This window comes from Cottoperca gobio, chromosome 15, assembly GCF_900634415.1.
Source record: "Cottoperca gobio chromosome 15, fCotGob3.1, whole genome shotgun sequence".
In the NCBI taxonomy this organism is placed as follows: domain Eukaryota; kingdom Metazoa; phylum Chordata; class Actinopteri; order Perciformes; family Bovichtidae; genus Cottoperca; species Cottoperca gobio.
The window spans coordinates 17,839,973-17,862,523 of record NC_041369.1 but is presented as its reverse complement, the minus strand read 5'-3'; the positions used below and the strand labels follow the sequence as shown (position 1 = coordinate 17,862,523).

Genomic DNA, 22,551 nt, shown 5'->3' with positions numbered 1-22,551 from the left:
AAAAGAAAACAATGTGGGATGCACTAAAAATGAATGCTCACTATTTTAAATGTTCTATATGTAACGTTTTACATTAATTATTAGTTCTTTATTGCCAATGGGTCAACGTAATTGTAACGTAGCTTAATAAAATAAGCCCTTCACAGACTTTCTCGGTTGAATATTACAGCCTGTGGACTGATTTCTATGTAAGCCCTCGGGCCCGTTAAAGTGAACAACAGTCAGTATCCTGTTGCACGCACGCACGTTCATAATTGCACTCAGTAGGTGCGAGTGAGCATCGGCCAAACCTGTGACGTGATGCACGAGACTGAAAGGCATCATGTTGATAGAAAAATATATAACAAACATATTAAAAACGTTTCTATTTGTAATGTTCCTAGATTTAATTTGGACATAGCCTCCATGAATGTTTGGCCCCCGTGACGTAATTGTGTTATAGTTTATAAATGTTTCGTTATAATGAATGAGAAAACTGATTGCAAAACATTATGCATTGTTTGTCATACTTTAAAATGCCCCATCACATCAAAGTAAATGCATATTCCCATCCAACTCCTTCACTGACGTTACCACATGCAGCATGACATGTTGATAAATACAACTTTAACCTTTAACACTGCTTTTTGAACTATAAGCAGTGTTAACCTATGTCACTCAGTCTGTACAGCCCCTCCCAGTCGAGTCTTTACTTCAGAACTTGTAAATCAAAGGTGTGTGTGATTTTGTTAAATTAAACCACTTGATGCTTTATTTATCTAGTGTTATTTAAAAGCCATGTTATAAATCCCCCCCACAATTCATGTATGTTAACAGTCAAAGTCAAACTGTACACACATGACTCATTCACAAAGTCCTGAGCTCACCTTTGTATGAGATCACTCACCACTAACACTATCACATGCCCTTCTGTCCTTCAAACTAACACACACACATACACATACACACACACACACGCACACACACACACACACACGCACACACACACACACACACACACACACACACACACACACACACACACACACGCACACACACACGCACACACACACACACAGCAAAGACAAAGTTACAATAGCCAGCAGACTGCACTTCATTGCGCAGGTATAAAGTTACTTATGATTCAATGATTAACAACAATCCAATAGAACATTTTTGTTTTAAAGAATTGTCAATGAATTACACATCATTTTTATATTATTATCATTACTATTATTATTGGTAGTAGCATTTTTTGCATAAATGTACATACAGTAAGGGTAAGTTTCAAAGAAATATACATATATATATATATATATATATATATATATATATATATATATATATATGTATGATTGTTGCCTATGTGTTGGCAGATGGCACACTTTAAATGCACATGTAATTGCAGTGTGAGCAAATACCTTTCTGCCAGGACACACAATGCTCTGTGTAAACTAAACAGCAGGTGAGCCATAATCTTTTAAATAATTAATAAAATACACAGGTAGCTGGTAGCAAACACAGAATGCCTACATGTTTGATTAATTAATTCAGATACAAGTGTGAATCATCCACCTACCTCGGCAAAGCAGAGAGCCACTGCATAGGGGTAGTGGTACTGAGGGATGAAGATGCTGGCCACAAAGTTTCGGAGTTTGTCCGCCAGGCCGTATGTCACCAGGACCACCAGCGAGACGGTGGGAACCAGGGGGTTCAGTGCATGATTAGACGAAAGACTCTTCTTTGCTGAGGCACACCATCCCCTTCTCCACCTCCCTGAACTGCACACAGGAACTTATTGTTTGAGTCAAAACAAAATGATATATAGTTTGGTGAGAAATATATTTTTAGTTTAAATACCAAAAGCCAAATACCAAGCCATGGGCTGCAGACGCTCAGTAGAGTTCAAGTCCCTAAAGAACCAGGTACGGGGTGTGCATTGGTACCTGTATTGCTGCCCACTGCTCCTAATACTAGCATGGGTTAAATGCAGAGTCGTTCACTGTGTGTGCTTTGCTGTGTACATTGTGTGAAGATAAAAAGTTGATTTGTTTCAAATCTTCCTTTTCCATTTCCATATAACCAAATGAGGCTAAAACAAGAACTGAATTTCAGTTCAGCTTAATGGCCACCAACCGGACAAGGTTGCTTTGTTTGGCTAAATCAAGATAATGTATATGTATGCACATACAGTTTTTTACATTTGGTTTTCTCATTTGCCTGGTTGCCAGAATAACAGAAATAATATTACCTTTTACCTAAAAGGCATGCTGTCATTCTGTGCAGAGGTCACTTGCTGCTGGGATCTGTTGTTTGTAGTCCGCGTGGGAAGAAGAGAAAGTCACATGACTTTAACATTACAGATCAGTAATAAAGTAATCAATGATGTCCTCCCAAAAACAACTGCAAGGATAAACCTGGTCACAACATCCTCACTTGGTATTGCCGTGCTATATGCTGTTTACAGATGAACTATTTTTACATAAATTTCTCTTCTATTCTTGGCTAAATTTGCAAAGCAGCACCGGTGTTATTGTTGTCTTGTTCTTATTTGATTAAAGTGATTTGAATAGTTTTACTCAATGCTACTCACACACTATGTTTACTGCTAGTGTGCGTTTCTATTTATTCATTTTATTACTCAAACAACTTTAGTAAATAACCTGCTTTTTTTTAATTCGGTGCTGAACTAAATCTAGTTAATTATGAAATTATGAATTATACAAAAATAATAAAAAACAATAATAAAAGTAGCCTCCTAAAATAATCGTGTATAGCTAAATAACAGAATATTGGAGATCTTTATCGACATGTACATGAATAAAGTTAACATCAAGTATAATAGACTCATACATCACAAGCAAAGGGACACTGACGATATTTAAGTCACATGAGCTACAGACCTAAATATACTTAAACAAATGATAATAACATTGTAAAAGTCATAAGTTTGTAACACGTAATTTAGCTTAACCGCTGCTTTAATAAAGATTTACTGAAAACACACTTTTAAACACTGAGAAACGTGTGACAGTAAAAAAAATAACCTTTACTGACCATCTGAAATTCTTCTTGAAGCCGTATTCCATCTTCAAACTCCAAACAGCTCCTTTGAGTGCTAAACCTAGACTAATAATAATAATAATAATATGAATATGAATAATAATACAGGTATACTGTAATAATAAGCCTATTAGAAATCCCCCTTTGTCTTAACAGACGTGTCTCTCCTGCTGCTGAATGATGAGTGCGCTCTGCTCTCTGCTCCGGGCATTCACCTCTTTTGTTTTCTCACTGTGTCCAGATGGACTTTGGTCCTCGACTGTTTATTTTCCCATAATTGAAGAAGCAATGTATTTTCTGTGCACAGTAATTATTAAAAGTCTGTTTTTTCCCCGCGAAACACAGCAACATAACAACTGTGGAAATCCATTAGCATCTTTGTTTGCCGACACATTTCATTACACATAATGTGTGAGAGTGAGAGTTAGCACCACCGCGAGAGGAAGTTTACCTACTGTGTCATCGCATTATGGACCTACAATTCATAATAGATGTTTAAATGTATTGATATACGTTCTGCTGATGAGAGAGTAAAACCCAGGCTCTGGTTTTTTTTCCAGTGTTAACATCTGTTTGTGACATTCCTGATACTCCCCCCCCCCCCCCCCAGCTTTATGTTCCCTTTCCCTACTCTGTGTGGCTCCATGAAGCTGCACAGACCATTATGGAGCCTATGAGCCACATGGCTGCATGAGGGAGGGTCTGCTTAAGTAAACAGACTCTTAATGGTGGAGGTGCACCCTGGAGCAGTGTGGGGCCTCTGATTGATCCAGAATACTATAGCAACCAGCCTGTAAATGCTTTATGTAAAGGCTCAGTGTGCCATTTAGGGCTGGATAAACATTTTTTTAAACTCATTAACAATAACATGTGACTCATCATATTAAATGTAAGCAAACTGATATGTATGATGTGTGCACACTGTTATGAGCGATATGTGTGTAGAGTATATATTCTTCACTGACCTTTCACAATCAGGTTATTAAGCTCTCTCAGGAGGGGGCAGTGATACTCTGTTTTGATGTTGGTAGACACATAACCTTATCAGTATCACAAAAACGGGTATTTTAGAATAAATTAATGAGATTATTTTCCTAAATAAGACAGTTTGATATGGCTGCAGTGTGGAACATCTGGGTATTATAATATATGAAGAAGAAGAAGTCGTTGAACATTATTTATCATGTTTCTGAGACACTTGTTAGTTATTATCCTGGATGTGAAGGACGCCTTCACTTGTTACATAAACTGGTTGTGGATTTATTTTTGTTTGCTTTACTCCTTCTGCCCTGACCCTAACAGGTGGCTGAGAAGAAAAAGTAAATCTATGAATATGATTTGTCTATTCAATGTTTTCATGTGGCAACCTCAAAATTACACTTGCTCTCGCCAAGGTTTCTTTATTATTCATGTAGACATTACAGTTTTGTCTAATAATAAATAGTACCCTGGTATGTGAGCTGTTACGTGTCCTCCCTTATTCCAACATTCTCCCTGTTGTCTAAATACTTCCATAATCATTATGGTTTTAAGAGAAACTTGCCCTGACCAAATGATCATGTACACTGCAATTATTATGGAGTTAATGTGGGTGAAGTAAGGTCTCCCATCAGGTCTCCCCTCCATCACCTGTCACAGCCAGCTACCATGTGGCCCTCTACAGCACTTAACCGTTACTGTGTTTCCAAGACTGCCAGTTACATTAAGGCTGAAGCGGGGCGTTTAGCATCCAGCACAACGCCATGTGGCTTAGTCTTTTGAACTCTTCACACCAAGTGATAAGCTTAGTTGAGGATTACTGACCAGCATCTGTACAGGTCCAGACACCCAACATTTTGATTTAGAAATATTCTGCACTAATTTGTTCTTACTTAGCCACTCAGCCACTGTTCTGAGCTCAATGTACAGTGCATCAGTTAGCTCTTGATAGGTCGATGCTGCACTGTAAATTTGTTTTGTGTCACTGAGTTTGTTTTGTGTCACTGTTTTGTGTTATTGAGTGAGTAATAGAAGTTGTAGAGCAGCCTCCAGAGAGCCTGTCACCACATAGCAAACAATGAGCAGCATCTGTGACAGAGAGGTCAACGGTACTGACAGTGAACACTCCTCCATCATACCTATTCAGAATATATACTTTTACATCTAATGCTCTGTCTTTACACACAAAACTGTATGCACACACAACTACACGTTTTGTATTTATTCTGCCTGCAAAGTAGTGTGTGAGCCAGAGGAGGTGCTGGTTCCTGCTCTTCCAGTAACAGCTTGTGAAGAAAGAGGCTACGTCACCCAAGTGTTCAACCTGCTGAGTGCAGAGGAAGGCCAGCCCGCCATGTATGATCCTTACTTCTCATCTTAGACTGTCGCAGCACAGAGAGGTGAGTGCTGTATAATATACTGAATGTATGAATAGACACAATAAAGAATTATAGGACATCGCCTGCCTAATGCTTTAAGAAATCTATTCCACTATAGATTGAACATTGTGTAGAGTTGCTGTTGCAGGTATGATACATAATCTATATGTATGTGTAGATTATATATTAATGTGCGTGTCAGGTACGAGGACAGCCATGTGGTGACAGCGTGGGCCGCTGTGACGGTGATCCACCCTGTGCTGGGCTGTCTTATCAGCTGTATCGAACTGCAGAAGTATTCTATTATACTTCTGCATGCAGAGGAGGGACGCAGCCCACGTCAGCAAACCACATTCAGAGATTGACATTTTAGGCCTTTACTGAATTGTCTTGACGACGATTGTCTTGACAATAATCGCAATAACTTGGTGATCCTTGTTTTTTTCTTATAGCACCATCATCACGTCACCATATTTAGTTTAATCACCAAATACCTGTAAAATAATCACATTCCCATCAGCCTCAACTGTACTTGCAAGATTCCTGCTGTTCGGAGTTGTATCCTCATGATTGTTTGCACTTATTGTAAGTCGCTTTGGACAAAAGAGTTAGATAAATTAATTGCATTTGGAAGCAGTACCACTAGACCATCACCACATCTACCTGGCTCTCTGTATGGATTTCTTCTCGCTGTTTGTGTTTTGTTGTTTCTTTATGTCTCTGCCTATTTCAGTGGGCAGTGTGAAGGCCAGGACGGACTCCCCCGACCTCCAGCACTGTTTCTTCCAACTCAGTGGTTTGGGAATGGACAATGTGATCCTGCTGGGGGGATTCTCATCCTTCTATACCTTCTACCCTTTCTTCTGCACACAACGTATGGTCTTGCTGGAACATGAGCGGCACACCCTCACCATCTACCCCTCAGAGATCCTGGAAGAAGCTCTCTACCGGGGCTCTGCCTCCCAGGCCTCTGACTACCGCATCATCAAGCATATACACATTACGCATCATGTAGTCAATGCCACTTCCAACTGCCCTGATGCTTTCCCCAACACGCTGTGCTACCTGAGGCTGTGTCTGAGCGATGATGCCCAGCAAGACCTGGTGAAGGCACAGCCACTGGCATCCAGGTTCGATGACTGGAGTAAGAATAAGAATGGAAAGGAGGACACACCTACAGTTCACATTGAGAGAAAGTTTCCAGTAAACTGAGACTGAACAAATAGAGGTGGATTGTCAACTGCAAGAGACTCCCGAAGCCTGGATAGGAGTATTTCCCCCACAAGTGTGACATTAATCTTGCTTCACCACACCATGTTTCTTATGCTATGCCTCAAATACCACAATAATCATACAGAGGTTTCATTGTATGACCTATGTATGACTCAGTATAATATATTTCCTGTTATGACCTTTTGCTTGATGATAGTTGATAGAACGTATACATTAATAAAAATGTATTTATAGCATTTTACATTAGAAAGGTTTCTTCAATTCTAATCCATCTAGTGATGATATTCTGAGTTATGTGTGGCTCTTCCAATGACAGAGATTAATCCTCGAAGTCCAACATTTTGTTTGGGATTACGTGGTGGAAGGACAGATAGCTCATTATAAGCACAGCTGGAGAGATTCAATGGCCTCTGGAATCGCAATGTTAGATTATATCAAGAACCCTGGAAACATAGGGATCACATTGGGAATGCCATTGAGATTTAGCATGTTGAGATTTTTAACAGTGTGTTTGCCTAACTCTCTCTCTCTCTCTCTCTCTCTCTCTCTCTCTCTCTCTCTCTCTCTCTCCTCTCTCTCACTCTCTCTCACACACACACACACCCCCTGTTGAATTCAGCATCAGGCAGCAGGAATTCCCTCCCTCCAGTCACACTTTTTGGTAGGGAGGAAGGAATTTTTCTGGAATGTGGGAGAAAGGGGGAGAGTGCAGGTGAAAATAGTGAAAAAATAAGTTTGGCAAAGTTAAGGATTGCAAAGTTAAACAAAGCATCAGTTTGAACCTAGAGGACACATGCATAAGTCTAAGCTTTATGTCAATGAAAATATATGGCACAGTTTCAATTGGTGCACATTAAAGCATGGGCCAGAGTAAAAAAAAAGAGAGAAGGCACACCTGAGTTTTGCAGCACTATTTCAACACATTGAAGAAGGGCGACACTTCATGACTAGTGCACACACATTTTTCTTTTTACATTAAAACCCCCAAATTCTCATCCATGACTGTTTCACCACGGTCTAAGACACCTCCCCTAGAAATGCACAAACGCCTGCCCCCAAAGTCTAGTAGCAGGAGACTTTATGCATGTGAGAATCTGCACGTAGCATTCAGACTTTTAGGAATCCAGTCCTTACCACCAGCAGATGGCCAACAGTGCACCGAAACATCACAGATAGGACGGACAGTGTTCCATCTTCTTCCCGGTAACTGCAACGAGTCCGGTTGGAGTTTGAGACTTCAAGGACCAAACCACCGGTGGGAGACATACATTTCTGCTACAGGATGCTCTCGTTTAGGTAAATATTGACTCCTGAATCAGAAAAGATAGTAAAAGCTAAACATTTTCCAGGCGACATTATTTCTCATGTCTCCCGACAGTTATGAAGTGTCAGTTTTCACCGTATTGTCAGTTTGTTTCAGTTGCGACCGTTAAGCATTCCATTAACGTTAAAGTTAGGTTAATGTTAGCTTGCCAAGCTAGCTGGAAACTAGCTAACCTGGATGAAACTTTGATATTTGTGATGGTTCTCGACAGCCGTAAAGGATATTAGAGGACTGACCTGGTTTAAAGGGTTGTCATATAAGCACAATTCAGTTAAAGTAGCTTAAGTCGAAAACAACGACAAAAGTAAACCGAGCCTTAATTTTGCCTATTTAACTTCCGTCAATGTTTTGGCATTCCAGTGCAATGCAGCGTGGGATGCTGCTGCCTTTACTCGGCTCTCTGTGAAATACTTCCACACATATACAAATATACACGGATTTAATTAGTTAAGACATGCTGTACATTAAGAGTATCATGGGCTGCCATATTACACACTTGAGTGAGCCCAAGGTATTTGGCTATTTAGGGATAAAAGCGAACTACTGGAAACTTTGTTTTTTACGTTACATTCTTGTTGGTGAAGCTAACGTTAATTAGCTTAATTATGGAGTAAACAAACGGCCTCAGCTACCTTCTAGACATTAAAAGACCCCCTGCTGTCAGTGAGTTTGCAGGGGTTATTTGGGGGTTATTCCTGGTGAATTCAGTTGGACTCCATTGGGTAGTGTTCAGTACTCGCATGAGTTTCCCCGGCGGGGAGGGGCGAAGACGTGGCAGTCCTCTTCCATCCACGTCCTGTGTTATCTGACTCCACAGCTTCACTCCCAGTCAAACTTTGGAGAAGATATTTGAGAAGCAATTTCTCTGCGAAAAAAGCTTTTTTAAAATACAATGCAGACCGAGAGGAGTAGTTTTATATTTGTTCAACACTGTAGTGTCTTCAGTGAGGATGACACAATGCATTGGATAATTCATATTTCACCATAAAATCCTGTAATATTTAAATGTGTAAATTGTACTCTGTTTGTTAGCCCTATAGGGATTTTCACTTTTTTTGTGATTTATAATATGATAATTTTGTAAAGAAAATAGAATACTAATATTTTCATGATAGACTAAATCTTATGGAAATGATAATGGCTATTTTATTATTGATTCCCTGCCTGATTTTTACCCACTTGGAGGCTTCATTTTCTGTGTATACTGTTGATAAATGTTTATGCCTTGACAATTACATTACAGTTCATTTATACAACAATAGCTTCTTTTGTTTCTGTGTCATTTCTTTAAAATCAAAGAGCAAGGCTTCTTCAGGCATTCGTCATCTTGCACAGCTTTTTAAAACAAATAATCGTACAGGAAGAAATCAATTGCAGCAGAGGTAAAACATACCACTTTATGCAACAACAGCAGCCTTAATAGTTATTTATATTGTATTTGCTTCTTCTCTGTCTGGTTCAGTCCTTGTATCCAGGGTTTGTTGAAAGTAATTTTAGGCAAAGTAGGAAAAAGCAAAAGACAGTAAATCAGTAAATTGTAAATTCCAGAAATGCAATGAAGCACATTATTTGTCAGTGTTTTCTGAGGGTGGATTCTTCCTTACAACTGAGAGCACTGGGATATATTCACCTTCCCCAAAATTAACACAAGGCTTTGAAAAAAAAAGAGTCTCCTAATGAACATGTCTGAACAGAATGCTGCCCAATTTACACATACTTTGAGAGGTCAGAAAACAAAAACTTTCAAGCAAGTTTTATGCTAAATGTTTCTATAACCAGTTTGAACAAACGTCCTCGCAAGTGTCTGGTAGGTTAAATGTTAAATGGTCATCAGGAATGTTTTGTAGTCTTCACATTTCACGTACACGCATGTATGCATACAAACACTTTCACTACTACTCACTTTCAAGTGTGGCATGACACATGAATGCAAATTATAACTGTCATGCTTACAGCTTTAATCTTGACATTACACTTCTACACTGTTATAACAAGAGAGACACATGAGCTGTCATTACAATAATTATATTCTTTTGAGTTTTTATCCTGGCAGAGGAACGTTTATGGTGTTTTGGACTGTGTGGCAGCACATATTCTTGAAATACAGTAGTAGCAGTTAGGGATAATGGTTATTTTCATCTTACCTTGAAGTTTCTACTTAAATATACTTTAATTTAATGTAATTTAATTGTGCTTTAATAGAATACCGAGAGCTCTTTCCTTCCTCTCTGCTGCCTGCTGCTGACTTTAATTGAAATGTCATATGAAGTCATTCTTTTATTTTCAAGGAAGGCTTGCGTGGCAAAGTCAGAACCTGCCTGAGCCTGCTCTCTGCTTCCAGCTAAAGGCTTTAGAAATCTGCATAGAATCTGCACATTTCATGCATGACCTTTACTTTGCCACTAGGTGCACAGTATGTGTATATGTGTGTGAGTTGCAAGCATGAATGTGCATGTGAATGTTTGCATGGGTTCTTGTGTGTGCATGTGAGTGTTTGTAGTGGGTATTTACAGTGGTATTGTTATTGTTGTACCTGGCACCTCTTGCATTTATCCATTATTTAAAAAAGAATAATGCCATATTCAGCTAGTATGAAGAAATTAAACTTCTGTTATTGGCCTGGAGTCATTTTTCTCTACCAAAGTATTTATGAACATTAGCAGCTCACTTGTAGATCTGGGAAAAACATAACCAAGGTAGGGCTGCAAACTAATGACTATTTTCTTGATATTTAACCGATAATTGTTTGGTCATACTGCATCATATTAACATTTGCATACTCTTAATTAATATGCAGTTTGTAGACAGACATTGACACCTGCCTGCACATTTATACTGTCAGCGTTCTCTTCTGATTTCTGTCTGCATGGGCAGAAAGATCAGTGCCAGAAGCCCTGTAGTAGTTATGTCATCTCCAAAACCAAACCGGACACATTGACAGCAACCACAGACTTATATTTGACTTTGTGTGGCAGTTCACTCAAATCACAAAAAATTAAAATATTTTCCCACTTACCCCCTAGTAATACTTAACCATGCACATAGTTTTCCCCCCCAGGATTTGAGATTAGACTACTGCTGTAACCTCTGCTTCGCTCAACAGCAAAACCTTTCCAGAAATAACACCCCAGTTACTCTGGACAATCCACAGACTTCGCCTTTCATCGGTTTTCATTGGGAACTATTTTCTATTGAAGGAAAAAAAAAAGTTGAAGTCTGGAGCAGCACTGGAGGGAGTAAAGGCAACACTATGATAAATCAGGGAGTTTTAGGACAACGGAGGAAGAAGTATTCTGGATGAGTTGTAAGGTCAAGAATGTTTTATGTGGTTCACTGGAAATAAGCTCAAGTAATCCAGACAATAAATGACACAAACTTCTGTCCCATTTTAGAGGTGTTTGGGATGTTAGAGTGTGACAGCCTGCATTATTCAATCGTCTGTCTAGAAAAGCCTTGACAGGAGTCACCACGGTTTGTCAGCAGTGATGGAGAGATCGCTTTAGGGAGGCAGTGTTTACCAGGGAAACACATACTACTGATTGTACGAGAGCTCTGGGCTTGTGGTTTGAAAGAGTTTTACTAAAAGGCCTAACGGAACAGAGACTCCTTCGGGAGGAAAGGGATTTTTGTATGCATGTAACAATGGTTAGCAGATACATTGTGAACAACACATTTGTTTCGAAACCGACAGGTGAGCTTGTTAATGTTAGTTGTATAGCAGCCGGTGGGCAGCACAGTCCTGCTTGGCTAAATAATAGGTTAAGGGTAACGTTAACAGAGTTTCCATTGAGGTACATTATGATGCTTTCAAGTTCTGATCAGTAAAAATCAGAATTGGGCGAAGGCAAACTATATTGTTATTATAATTATATTATACTTGATCTGTTCGAATGTAAAATGTAGTTTCTGGTGAGAAACCTAAATAAATACAATATAAAATGGATACTAGAGAGGGAATTATTAACTTCCTTTCTAGCTCTAAGCAGCTTAAAATACATAAGTAAAACTACTAATGCCAAGATTCTTTGTTTATCAAAGCAAGTATTGTTTTTTGTACCGTGGGCTCGACTTGGGTTTGTACAATAGTGACATTTCACTGGTGTTGATATTGACTACTACATTTCTGACATCCCAAGTGGGAAAACGTGTGGGAACCTCTGCAGTATCTAACACAGTCCATTCTGTCATTAACCTTGATGACATTATTTTTCTTAATATGCATGATTTCATTTTTCTCATTCTCTCCCTCCTTCAGGATGGAGCTGCCATGTTGGTATTTATTGGTGCTAAACAGTCTGCAGTCGCTCTCAGCCTACAATGACTTCTACACCTCCATAGGTAAATCCATCAAGCAATGCCACACATGGAAGCAAAATATGTCATGACATTGTAGGATCCTGTCACGATGCGATAAGATGAGTGATGCACTTTGTTATGTATCATTGCAGTAATGATTTGTATCCCTCAGGCCATATGACAGATCTGTTATACACAGAAAAAGACCTCGTCACCTCTCTAAAGGACTACATCAAAGCAGAGGAGAACAAGCTGGAGCAGATCAAACAGTGAGTTTGTGGACACAAATTACACACATGGAGATATGCATACATGTACACAAGCATACAATATCATACAACGGACACAACATTCTTAGTATTTCTGATTAATAATGTATTATTGCTTGTGGATTCAAGTGTTTCCAATGTATCTAATTCTGTATTACCATCCTTGTAATAGGTGGGCTGATAAGTTGGATTCGCTGTCAGCCAAAGCCATTCAGGACCCCGAGGGCTTCCTGGGGCACCCTGTCAATGCCTTCAAACTGATGAAGAGGCTGAACACAGAGTGGGGGGACCTGGAGAGCCTTGTACTCAGTGACACCACTGACGGTATGGATAAAGCAGACATGGTTCAAATAATAACTCAAGTGCCAAAGGTTTAGAAAATCGAGATATCCATCCATCGTCTACCGTTTATCCGGGGTCGGGTCGCGGGGGCAGCAGCTCCAGTAAGGAACCCCAAACTTCCCTTCTCCGGGCCACATCCGCCAGCTCCGACTGGGGGATCCCGAGGCGTTCCCAGGTGGCATCCTTACTAGATGAACCACCTCAACTGGCTCCTTTCAACGCAAAGGAGCAGCGCCTCTACTCCGAGTCTCTCACGGATGGCTGAGCTTCTCACCCCTATCTCTAAGGGAGACGCCAGCCACCCGTCTCAGAAAACCCATTTCGGCCGCTTGTACCCGTGATCTCGTTCTTTCAAAATCAACATAGATAATAACAAACACACTGGTCCAGGGCTTTCTGTAAATATCCTGCGATTGCTCATTATTACTTAATATATTGTAGTAGAAATCAAGTGCTAAGTCACTTAACATGAGGTATTGAGGTAGAAGAGAATTAATCTTTCATTTTTGCCACAAGCCCTGCTTAATAAAACGATAATTCTCTAAAGATCTAAGTCACTCCAAGTAGTCCAAGTGATCATTAGGAGAAAGTATTTATTGTCCACTAGACTGATTGTTATGTATCTTATAAATAATCATCTTAATGTGTCTTTCTCCTGTCCGTCTCTCTCAGGATTTATTTCCAACCTGACCATCCAGAGACAGCACTTCCCCACAGATGAGGACCAGACCGGGGCAGCTAAAGCTCTCCTCCGGTTACAAGACACTTACAGACTAGATGCCAACACCATCTCTACAGGAGACCTACCTGGTAAGGGCCTTAAATCTGTGCATACCACATCTACCTGGCACACATCTACATTAAAATAAACAGACATAAACAGACTAAGTGCAATGAAAATCACATTCAACAAACAAGTTTACAATTTGCGTTTTATAAAGGAGGTGGTTCAGTGTTCTTTTATGTCAATGTTCCCCTTGACGTTCCTCTGTATCCTCTGCACACTAGGAGTGAAACACAAGAGCCTTATGACAGTGGAGGACTGTTATGAGCTGGGGAAAATCGCCTACTCTGATGTCGATTACTACCACACAGAGCTGTGGATGGCCCAGGCCCTGAGACAGCTTGATCAGGGAGAGGAGTCAACGTTGGATAAGGTGACATTGCTCGACTACCTCAGCTACTCCATCTATCAGCAGGGGGAGATACAGCGAGCCCTGGATTTCACCAAGCAGCTGCTTAAACTGGGTGAGTCCCTTCACACTATAAAGTATTTTTCCATTTTTAAAATGTTTACTGGGAGCCATGTTTTTTTTCAGAGTGAAGCAAAAGTGTCACTTTGGATTTAAGGTAAATAATGTCACATAAATAGCAGAATGTTGATGCCCCTTTCTTTTCAGTTTTTGTCACAGACTTGCACAGACTTTATTTAGTTTTAGATAAAACTGTGAACATGCGGAAATAGCCTTAACTTTAGAAAATCACATTAGAACTGATTCTCTAAATTGTTAGCATTCAGTCAGTAAGTAAATTGGTAGCAAATGAGACATTAACTTTGGTTTGAACTGCATGACATACTAAACAGAGGGGAACCAGAGAACATTTCCAGACCACACAGACGTACTGTAATCAGTCCAAGCCAAAACATTACTACGAGTGTGTGAAGGTTTGTCTGGAAACAATTTGCTGTTTTTACAACCTTCAGTCAGATACTGATTTGATTTTGGTTGTTTGATAAACAAAACAGTCTTCTGTGCAGATCCATTCAGAAATGTGAAAACACAAACTTCTTCTTAGAAAGGACTTATTATTGATGTTTGTAGAAACCTTTGTGCCATTTGTCTACTTTAACTTATTGTATTAACTTATTAACTTAACTGTAATCAAAGAGGACTTTGTGTGTTTTATTTATTTATTTTCTTTACAACATGTCATTATTCATACACGTTTTGATAGATTATACATCTATGACCACAGCTCTTCTGAAGTGAGGAACATGGTCCCCTACTAGCCAGCTGAGTCTCCTAGCAGGTTGTTATATTGTGTATTGTGGGCTCAGCCTCTACATCCTGGATCAGAGGGTGTCTGACTTCATCTTCACCGGGCCTAATATGTTTATTACATATAATTATATGTTTCCCCTTTCTAACAATTATTCCACCATAAGCATATACACTATACAGTTGGGGAGTGGTTATTTTCACCTATATCAATCCAAATCTTGTTTTGTTTTTTAAAGCATAACCATGTCAGCTTTAATAATTATGTACAGTTAGAGACAGAAAAGTAAACAGTGGACCTATGTCTATCTTCACTTGGTGTTATTGGAAAGAAAGAAGGAAATAGTTGAAGTCGAATTTGTGAAGAATGCAGACCTCCAGGAGAACAATGACAAACTCCAGGCAAAGGTCTGTCTGTCTGTCTAAGAAGAAGACTAAAGTGTATTGGTGAATTACATTGTTGCTATTATTCACCGTGTTGGGATTCTCAGATGAGCCCCTGAATTATCTTGTCCTGTTTGTGCATCTTGTTTCTGACCAACTGGATAAGGTCAGACTGAATAAATAGCCTATCATTATGTCATGTTGGAAACTCAGTTATTTTGATTGCAGGGGGTGTGACATTCTCAGGAGACATTCCTCACTATTCGTAATCACCACTATTATTTCTGTTGCTCTCTCATTTTTAGACCCAGAGCATCAGCGCGCCAAGGGCAACCTGAAGTACTTTGAATTCCAGTTGGAGAAGCAGAGAAAGGCTGACGAGGACGCAGGTGAGAAAGGAGAGGAGCGAGGGAAAAGAGAAACGACTGAAAAGAAGGAGAAGGCCAAAAAGGTCTCCAATCATCTGATCCCAGAGAGGAAGAAGTACGAGATGCTTTGTCGTGGGGAGGGCATCAGAATGGTGAGCAAGACAAAAAGATGCAGAAAAGCACAATTTCAGATTGAATGAATACATTTTCAAGTCCTTTGCTACCTGCTTTCTTTTTCTCTCAATCAGACCCCTCGCAGGCAGAGCCGGCTGTTCTGTCGTTACTTTGACAACAATCGCAACCCCATGTATGTGCTGGCACCTGTCAAACAACAAGATGAGTGGGACCGCCCCTACATTGTCCGCTACCTTGACATTATCTCTGACAAAGAAATGGAGAGGGTCAAGCAACTGGCGAAGCCACGAGTAAGCGATTTTCTGTAGTTTCTGGTCCCCCATAATGCCATAGGTTGCATGTGTATATGCTATAAGCTATATTGGTCACTTAAAAGTTAGCTGTGATCTAGTAGGATCATTCATTACACTTTTTCAGTTTCTGTTATGTGGTTTAGTGTAGTGTTGTCACGATACTGGAATTTCTAACTTCGATACAATACCTTGAAAAATATCGATATTCGTTACCATTTTTAATAAAACGGAAAATTGACACAACATTGAGAGGATCGAAGTTTAGATTTATATTAAACGATATATATAAAAAGGTTGATCATTTTGTGTTGAGGCGTGGCATGTCATAGCTGGTTGATGTGATTCTGCTAGTTAGGCAAGCAAAGATGTGTGTGCCTGTGTGGGTAAATCATGTCCCTGGCTTCACAGCTACGCAGAGCCACCATCTCCAACCCCATCACAGGAGTGCTGGAGACAGCGCCTTACAGGATCAGCAAAAGGTAAGGCTTAGCTAGGAGTTGTCAAGAGCACAGGATTTAGGAGAGAGCTGAGAGGGAGAAAGTGAGATTTTCCCTCCTTTTTCCTTCAATAACCTATTTCTCCTCTGCACCGTCCGTCCGCATCACTCCATTTCTCCACCCTTCCAAAGCTGAAAGGCTCTTGAGCTGAATCAAAGCATCCAGCTGAAAATGATCAAAGCTTTACAGCATATGGAAACATTTGTAGACTATTCCTTTCCTTTCATATATATTATCTCATGGTGCTTTCACCAGTGATACAGGAAGAAAAAGAAACATTAAAAGAATACATTATTATTTATTAGAAACCAATGGATATTTATTTATTTTGAAAAAATTAAGCTGTTGAGTCTGCTACAGAAAGGGGAAAAATGTGTTACCTTTTCTGCTAGTTGATATTAACATAGTTGCTTTTCATGAGCCAGGAGGTGTATCGGAGGCACTCATTGATTACCTGCTGGTAAATTTGGTTTTTAGCCTCATGGTACACTCTCGGCTCTTCTTAAGAATAACATTGACTGGTGACCAGATCTGCCTTTCTCTTCTCTCCCTCTTTCCTCCTCTTACTTTCTTTGTGTGTATCACATTCCATCATCCTTTTTTCCTTCCTTCATTGATCTGCTTTTCTTCAACCTCCGTGTCCTTGTGCTGCGGGAACTACTGTAGTTAAGGCGAGCCACGGTGCATGACCCCCTAACCGGGAAACTTACCACGGCCCTGTACAGAGTCTCCAAGAGGTAAGGGGTCACAGGTTACTAAGAGGGCCACAACAACACCTCCTCCTCCTCCATTCTTCCCTTTATCTTTATCGATGTGCCCTGGCTGAAACAATTATTGAGCACTGCACCCAGTTAACACCACGGAAAAACTGAAAATGTGGAGCTACACCTGCAAAACTAACGCTAGAGGAAGTTTTGGTTTAAGTGCAGACTTAAAGAGATTAACCAGAACACTAACTTGAGTTTAAACAGAAACAAAAAAAAAAATCATTCTCTCTGTTCTTTCCGTTTACCCAGTGATCCGATTTTCATGGAACTGCACAGTTGTGACAGTGTGTTTTTCTTTCCCGCAGCTCCCAAGTTATTTGAAATCCTAAGCACTGAGTCTCTATTCCCCATTGCACTTTCCAGGAATGAATCTGTAACGCGTTGTTATATGACTTCAATACAGCTGCTGCGGTTCTACTATGCTTCCTTAACTAACACACGAGCAAGAGAGATTAATAAACTTCCAAGGCCTGAGTCTGGATGCACATGCTTAACAACACAGATGTATGCCGCCAACGTGGTTATTCTCATGTCTTTATTGATGTTAGGAAAGTGTCCTCCTACAGTGTGTGTTCATATAAATGACTGTTCCACTTCAATAGATACATTGCCTGTTGTAAGTTTAACTTTAGTTACACCCTTAAAAAAGAGCAGGCTTAGCAGATCACCAAAGAAAAACAAAGTTTCTTTGGTTTTACAGTTCTTGACAATTAAAGTTTGGGTGCACGTGCACATGGGTGCAAGGGTGTGGTGCTCCTTTTGATGGTTTTGCACGTGTACGTGTACTTCAGTAAGTTTCTGAGGACCACCTTCTCTTCATTACATGGATACATGCACCCAGGATAACTCCCCAGTTGGTCAGAGTGCAATGGCAACCCTTCAAATAAAGTCAGTATTTACAAATTCAGTGAAAATCAAGTGATGGAGGGAACAGAAAGACGAGGTCGGATGAACACAGAGAGTTTGACCGCACACTGAACTTGCGCAAGACGCATAAAAAAATGAGTTGGCTCACATTTGGTCCAGTTCAAACTTATTCAGACTTATTATCAACACAAACTCTTAATAACAAAAGCTGACTCATCTCACTGCATTTGTCAAACACACACACACACACACACACACACACATATCTCAAAGTAGATCTGCAGACATTCTCTGACACACTCGTTCTTGTCATGGACTTTGTGAGACTGTTGAGCGCAGATGTTGGAATTCTGTCATTGGCAACTTCATATAAGTTGTATCTTCATTTCTATCATTATTATGTGTGGTTTGACAGTCTATTTTTATATGCACACTGTGGCTTTTTAATGCATTAGTCAGAATAAATGCCAGATTTGAATTTTATGATGTGGTCTGCAGAACTGCAGTTGTGTCATAGTTTAATATTTCACAAGAAGGAGTTCATCGCCATGCTCGGTGAAGAGCCTATTTCACTTGGTGTGTGAGAGTGAGTATGAAAGGCCGGTAGTGTCAGGATAGTGAAGTCCATGAAAGTATTTTGCCCTAGTTCTCAAGCAGACACATTCCCAAGCGCTCGCGTAGTTTGAAATCAGAAGAATCCTGTACCCTGAGCTGATTGGAGATTCTCAATCTCGGACCGGTTTTGTATTTTTCATTTTCTTCAAACCTCCACTTCCCTTTTCTGTCATCTGATCGTAACGCCCGACTTCACTTCACGCACTTCACGCTCAGCATGACTCAGTCGCCTATTTCAGAAGAAATCTTTACTACCATCTAGTGGACAAATATGTGCCTCACTGACTGTATAGCACGTCCGTCTCCTTTCTCAACTGTTCTGCTTTCCCTCCAGTGCGTGGCTCACTGGCTATGAAGATCCAATGATTGACGTGATCAACCAGAGAATTGAAGATCTCACAGGCCTGGAAATGGACACTGCAGAAGAGCTGCAGGTAAAGAGTTGGTTCATTGGTTACTGAATCATTAATATATAATATAATTTCTAACAATCCTCCTGCCCGTCTGTTTGTGTGTTAATCTATTGGAAATTATATAGTTATGAGACTTTAAACAGATTTTCTTAATCTCTGCAGGTTGCAAATTATGGCGTCGGAGGACAATACGAACCTCACTTTGACTTTGGAAGGGTAAGACCCTCTGTGATTCACACAAGTGAATTTCTATAAATGTACAGTGGTGGTAATATGGCAGGACATTAAACCTGATGATGACTCTCTCCACAGAAAGATGAGCCAGATGCCTTTAAAGAGCTGGGCACTGGGAACCGCATAGCAACATGGCTCTTCTATGTGAGTAAACTCTTCCCAAGTACACCTAAAGACCAATGTTTTAAACTTTACATTAAACTTACACTCCGGCAGAACCATCTTAAAGTAGTTTCAGAAATGCGGAGCGTTATTTTAAATTCTAGTCGAGATCCTAATGTCAAGACACTGAATACCTCACGATGAACTATGTGCATAAAAGGACATAATGAAGTGATGGTGTGCCCATTAAAACACGCTGTCACAAGTTTAAATAGTTCACTCATGATAGAAAACATGAAGCTTGTTGTGTTGGAACAGGTTGGAATAGGTTTGCCATTATTGTTTTACAAAAGAAATGGTTTCATTGACTTTTATTACACTACTCTAAGTGCCTGTCCTAGTACAGTCAACACAGGAGTCAAGCACACTCATTATTTACATGTATGTACATGTATCTGAATCTTGTCAGGTTTGTTAGGTTTAGCTAAATTAGGCCTTAACCAGGCAGTGTAATGACATCTCCGACCCCACATGGTGTGGTGTAAAATTGAGTTCCTGGTGTTAGAAAAGCTGCTTCTAAACTGAGCTGTCTCATATTTGCCAATGAAATAAGTGAATGAAGCTCACCATAACTCTTCCTCTTTGGGTTTTCTCCGGGTGACAGCCTGGTATTATACATTGAGGTCTATCTGTCATCTCTGATTGTGGGCACAAAAGTAACATCTGAGTTAAGGCAAGAGTTGCCGTACTGATGCAATAAGAAGAAGGAGGAGGAATGATGAGACAAAAATACATTTTGATTATATTTTCTTTAAACAGAGCCACAAAATACTGTCCACTACTTAGTAGGACTACAGAATTATTTGCAACTCTGTGCCTCTCTGTTGTAGATGAGCGATGTAGCAGCAGGTGGAGCCACAGTATTCCCAGATGTTGGTGCAGCAGTTTGGCCCCAAAAGGTAAATGCTTATGTTCCACCACTTATTACAATACATTATTACTGACTCACTCTCAATACAATATCCTAATAGGGCAACCTTCACACAAAACAGGATCATGTACTCTAAGCAAATGTCTATTTGTTTATTCCTGTCATCTGACGAACAATTCTCAAGTCCACATACTCGGCATGTTCAAACATTACTTTAACAAACGTGTATTTACGCCCTGATTTATAATTTCACCTGTCAAAACTCTGTGGAAATTAATTTAAGAGACTGAGGCTGACTTTCTGACTTCCAGGCTATTCCTGGACAGTTTGCATCACCGCTAACCTCTGTTGCCTGTTGTGTGTGTGTGTGTGTGTGTGTGTGTAGGGCTCTGCAGTGTTCTGGTACAATCTGTTTCCCAGCGGGGAGGGAGACTACAGCACCCGACATGCTGCTTGTCCAGTGTTGGTCGGCAACAAGTGGGGTGAGCTCCTCTTTGTCTGATTCCCTATTAATGAGTAAATATCTCTTGGTATGGAGTATTTGCTGAAGAGAATTTTAACTTTAAAAGTCCAGTGGGTGTAACTTAGTCTTGAGTCTGTGCAGGACTCTGGGCTCGATTTTAAGTTTATGACTGTAAGCTTTTTTTTACTTTCTGTCTTTAGTATCAAACAAATGGATCCATGAACGAGGCCAGGAGTGGCGGCGACCTTGTTCCCTAAATGAAACTAACTGATGAAATAAGGAAAACCTCCTCTTCACCTCCCTGGCCCTCTCCCTCCTTCCTTGTGAACCACCCAGGACCGAAGAACACCGCTGCAGATCACAGATGATGCGTATGGCTACATGGGGGTCCAAATGGCTCACTCCCTCTCCACAAACACTCCCCCTTTTCCCCAGCTGTTGTGCTCTGAGCCCAGAGATTGTTTGGGTTAAAGTCAAGCCCCTGGACAGTATTAGCAACGCTGTGACAGATAACATGTTCTTAAGATTGTTGGATGGTTTGGAGAAACACTCGCACCCTTTTCACTCCCACGTGTCTGTCTTTGCACTCTGCGTGAACTCTCGCTTTGGGCTGAGGTTATCCCTCGGTAGTGACTGTAGGGACCAGCTTCCTCTTCCTTTAGAACCTTAAAGGTACAGTTCACGTTTTTAGGATGCCTGTCTGATGCATTCCTTTCATTTCATTAACAGAGCAAATGGGGGAGGGGAATGCACCACCTTTTAAAACAGTTTTATATTTTTCCTATACTGGCTTATTATTCAGAGGGATTGAATTGGCATACAGGAGTGTCTCTGAATTTCACACTCCTCTTTTTTTTACATGTGGTCTTCCAATAACTTTAATTTCAAAACCAGCGTAAGTCCTCTGTGGAAGGAATACAACGAATTACAGCACATTAAAAAAACTGACCACAATTCAGGGTAGTGTTTTAGGTTGAAAGACACCCTTTATTCCCTTGTAAGTTGTGTAACTAATCAGAACTGATTTAAGTTGCATGGCTACATCTGTACAGTACATTTTGACATATCACATACCTTGTTGGTCTCCCTCAAAGCCTAGTGTTTCATTGTTTTGTTTTAACTCATTTGAAAGGTCACACTATGGGATATTGTTAGATGTGTTGTACTTAACACCTGGACACAGACACAGTTAGGTACATCCCAATGGTGCATGGATTTTGTATTTGTTCATCCTGATCGTCCCAGTGTTTTGTACGGACCCAAATGACCATCAGCTGTCATATGATTAGTTAGAGCAACTGTACATGAACATTAGGAGAAAGAAGAGTGGTATGGATATGCCACAATGTGCCATGACAGGTTTAAATGTCCAGTTTTTTATAGAGTGAATGATTCTGCTAGGTTTTAACGGTGTCCAGTGCTTTTCAGTGTGAGAATATATGGGTTTTCCAAGGAAGAAACATTTTATTTATATGTATTTAGCCAATTTTGTGTTGTTTTTGTCTCAAACAAAAGTCTGAAATTGTTATTTTTTTCTACAATAAAGACTATTTTACTGATCTCACGTTAATAAACTGTTCTGCTTCTGTCTGTGTGGGTGGTGGGGATTTTTGGGGGAA

The 22,551-nt window shown here is 40.1% G+C and overlaps 2 protein-coding genes across 2 annotated transcripts; both read left to right on the top strand.

The window, feature by feature from the left end:
- The first annotated feature begins 5,325 nt into the window (after positions 1-5,325).
- Positions 5,326-6,830, top strand: LOC115020368 (probable rhodanese domain-containing dual specificity protein phosphatase). The gene is made up of 2 exons (XM_029450342.1): positions 5,326-5,420; positions 6,133-6,830. The coding sequence occupies exon 2, from the start codon at positions 6,204-6,206 to the stop codon at positions 6,609-6,611; it is 408 nt and encodes a 135-aa protein (XP_029306202.1). The 5' UTR covers positions 5,326-5,420; positions 6,133-6,203; the 3' UTR covers positions 6,612-6,830.
- A 733-nt stretch (positions 6,831-7,563) lies between these two features.
- On the top strand, positions 7,564-22,502 carry p4ha1b (prolyl 4-hydroxylase, alpha polypeptide I b). The gene is made up of 15 exons (XM_029450324.1): positions 7,564-7,928; positions 12,212-12,294; positions 12,425-12,521; positions 12,694-12,845; positions 13,536-13,673; positions 13,872-14,111; positions 15,553-15,767; positions 15,864-16,040; positions 16,452-16,522; positions 19,124-19,223; positions 19,365-19,418; positions 19,515-19,580; positions 20,429-20,497; positions 20,855-20,951; positions 21,133-22,502. Exons 1-15 carry the CDS (start codon positions 7,915-7,917, stop codon positions 21,201-21,203), a joined length of 1,644 nt encoding a protein of 547 aa, XP_029306184.1. The 5' UTR covers positions 7,564-7,914; the 3' UTR covers positions 21,204-22,502.
- The last annotated feature ends 49 nt before the right edge of the window (positions 22,503-22,551 follow it).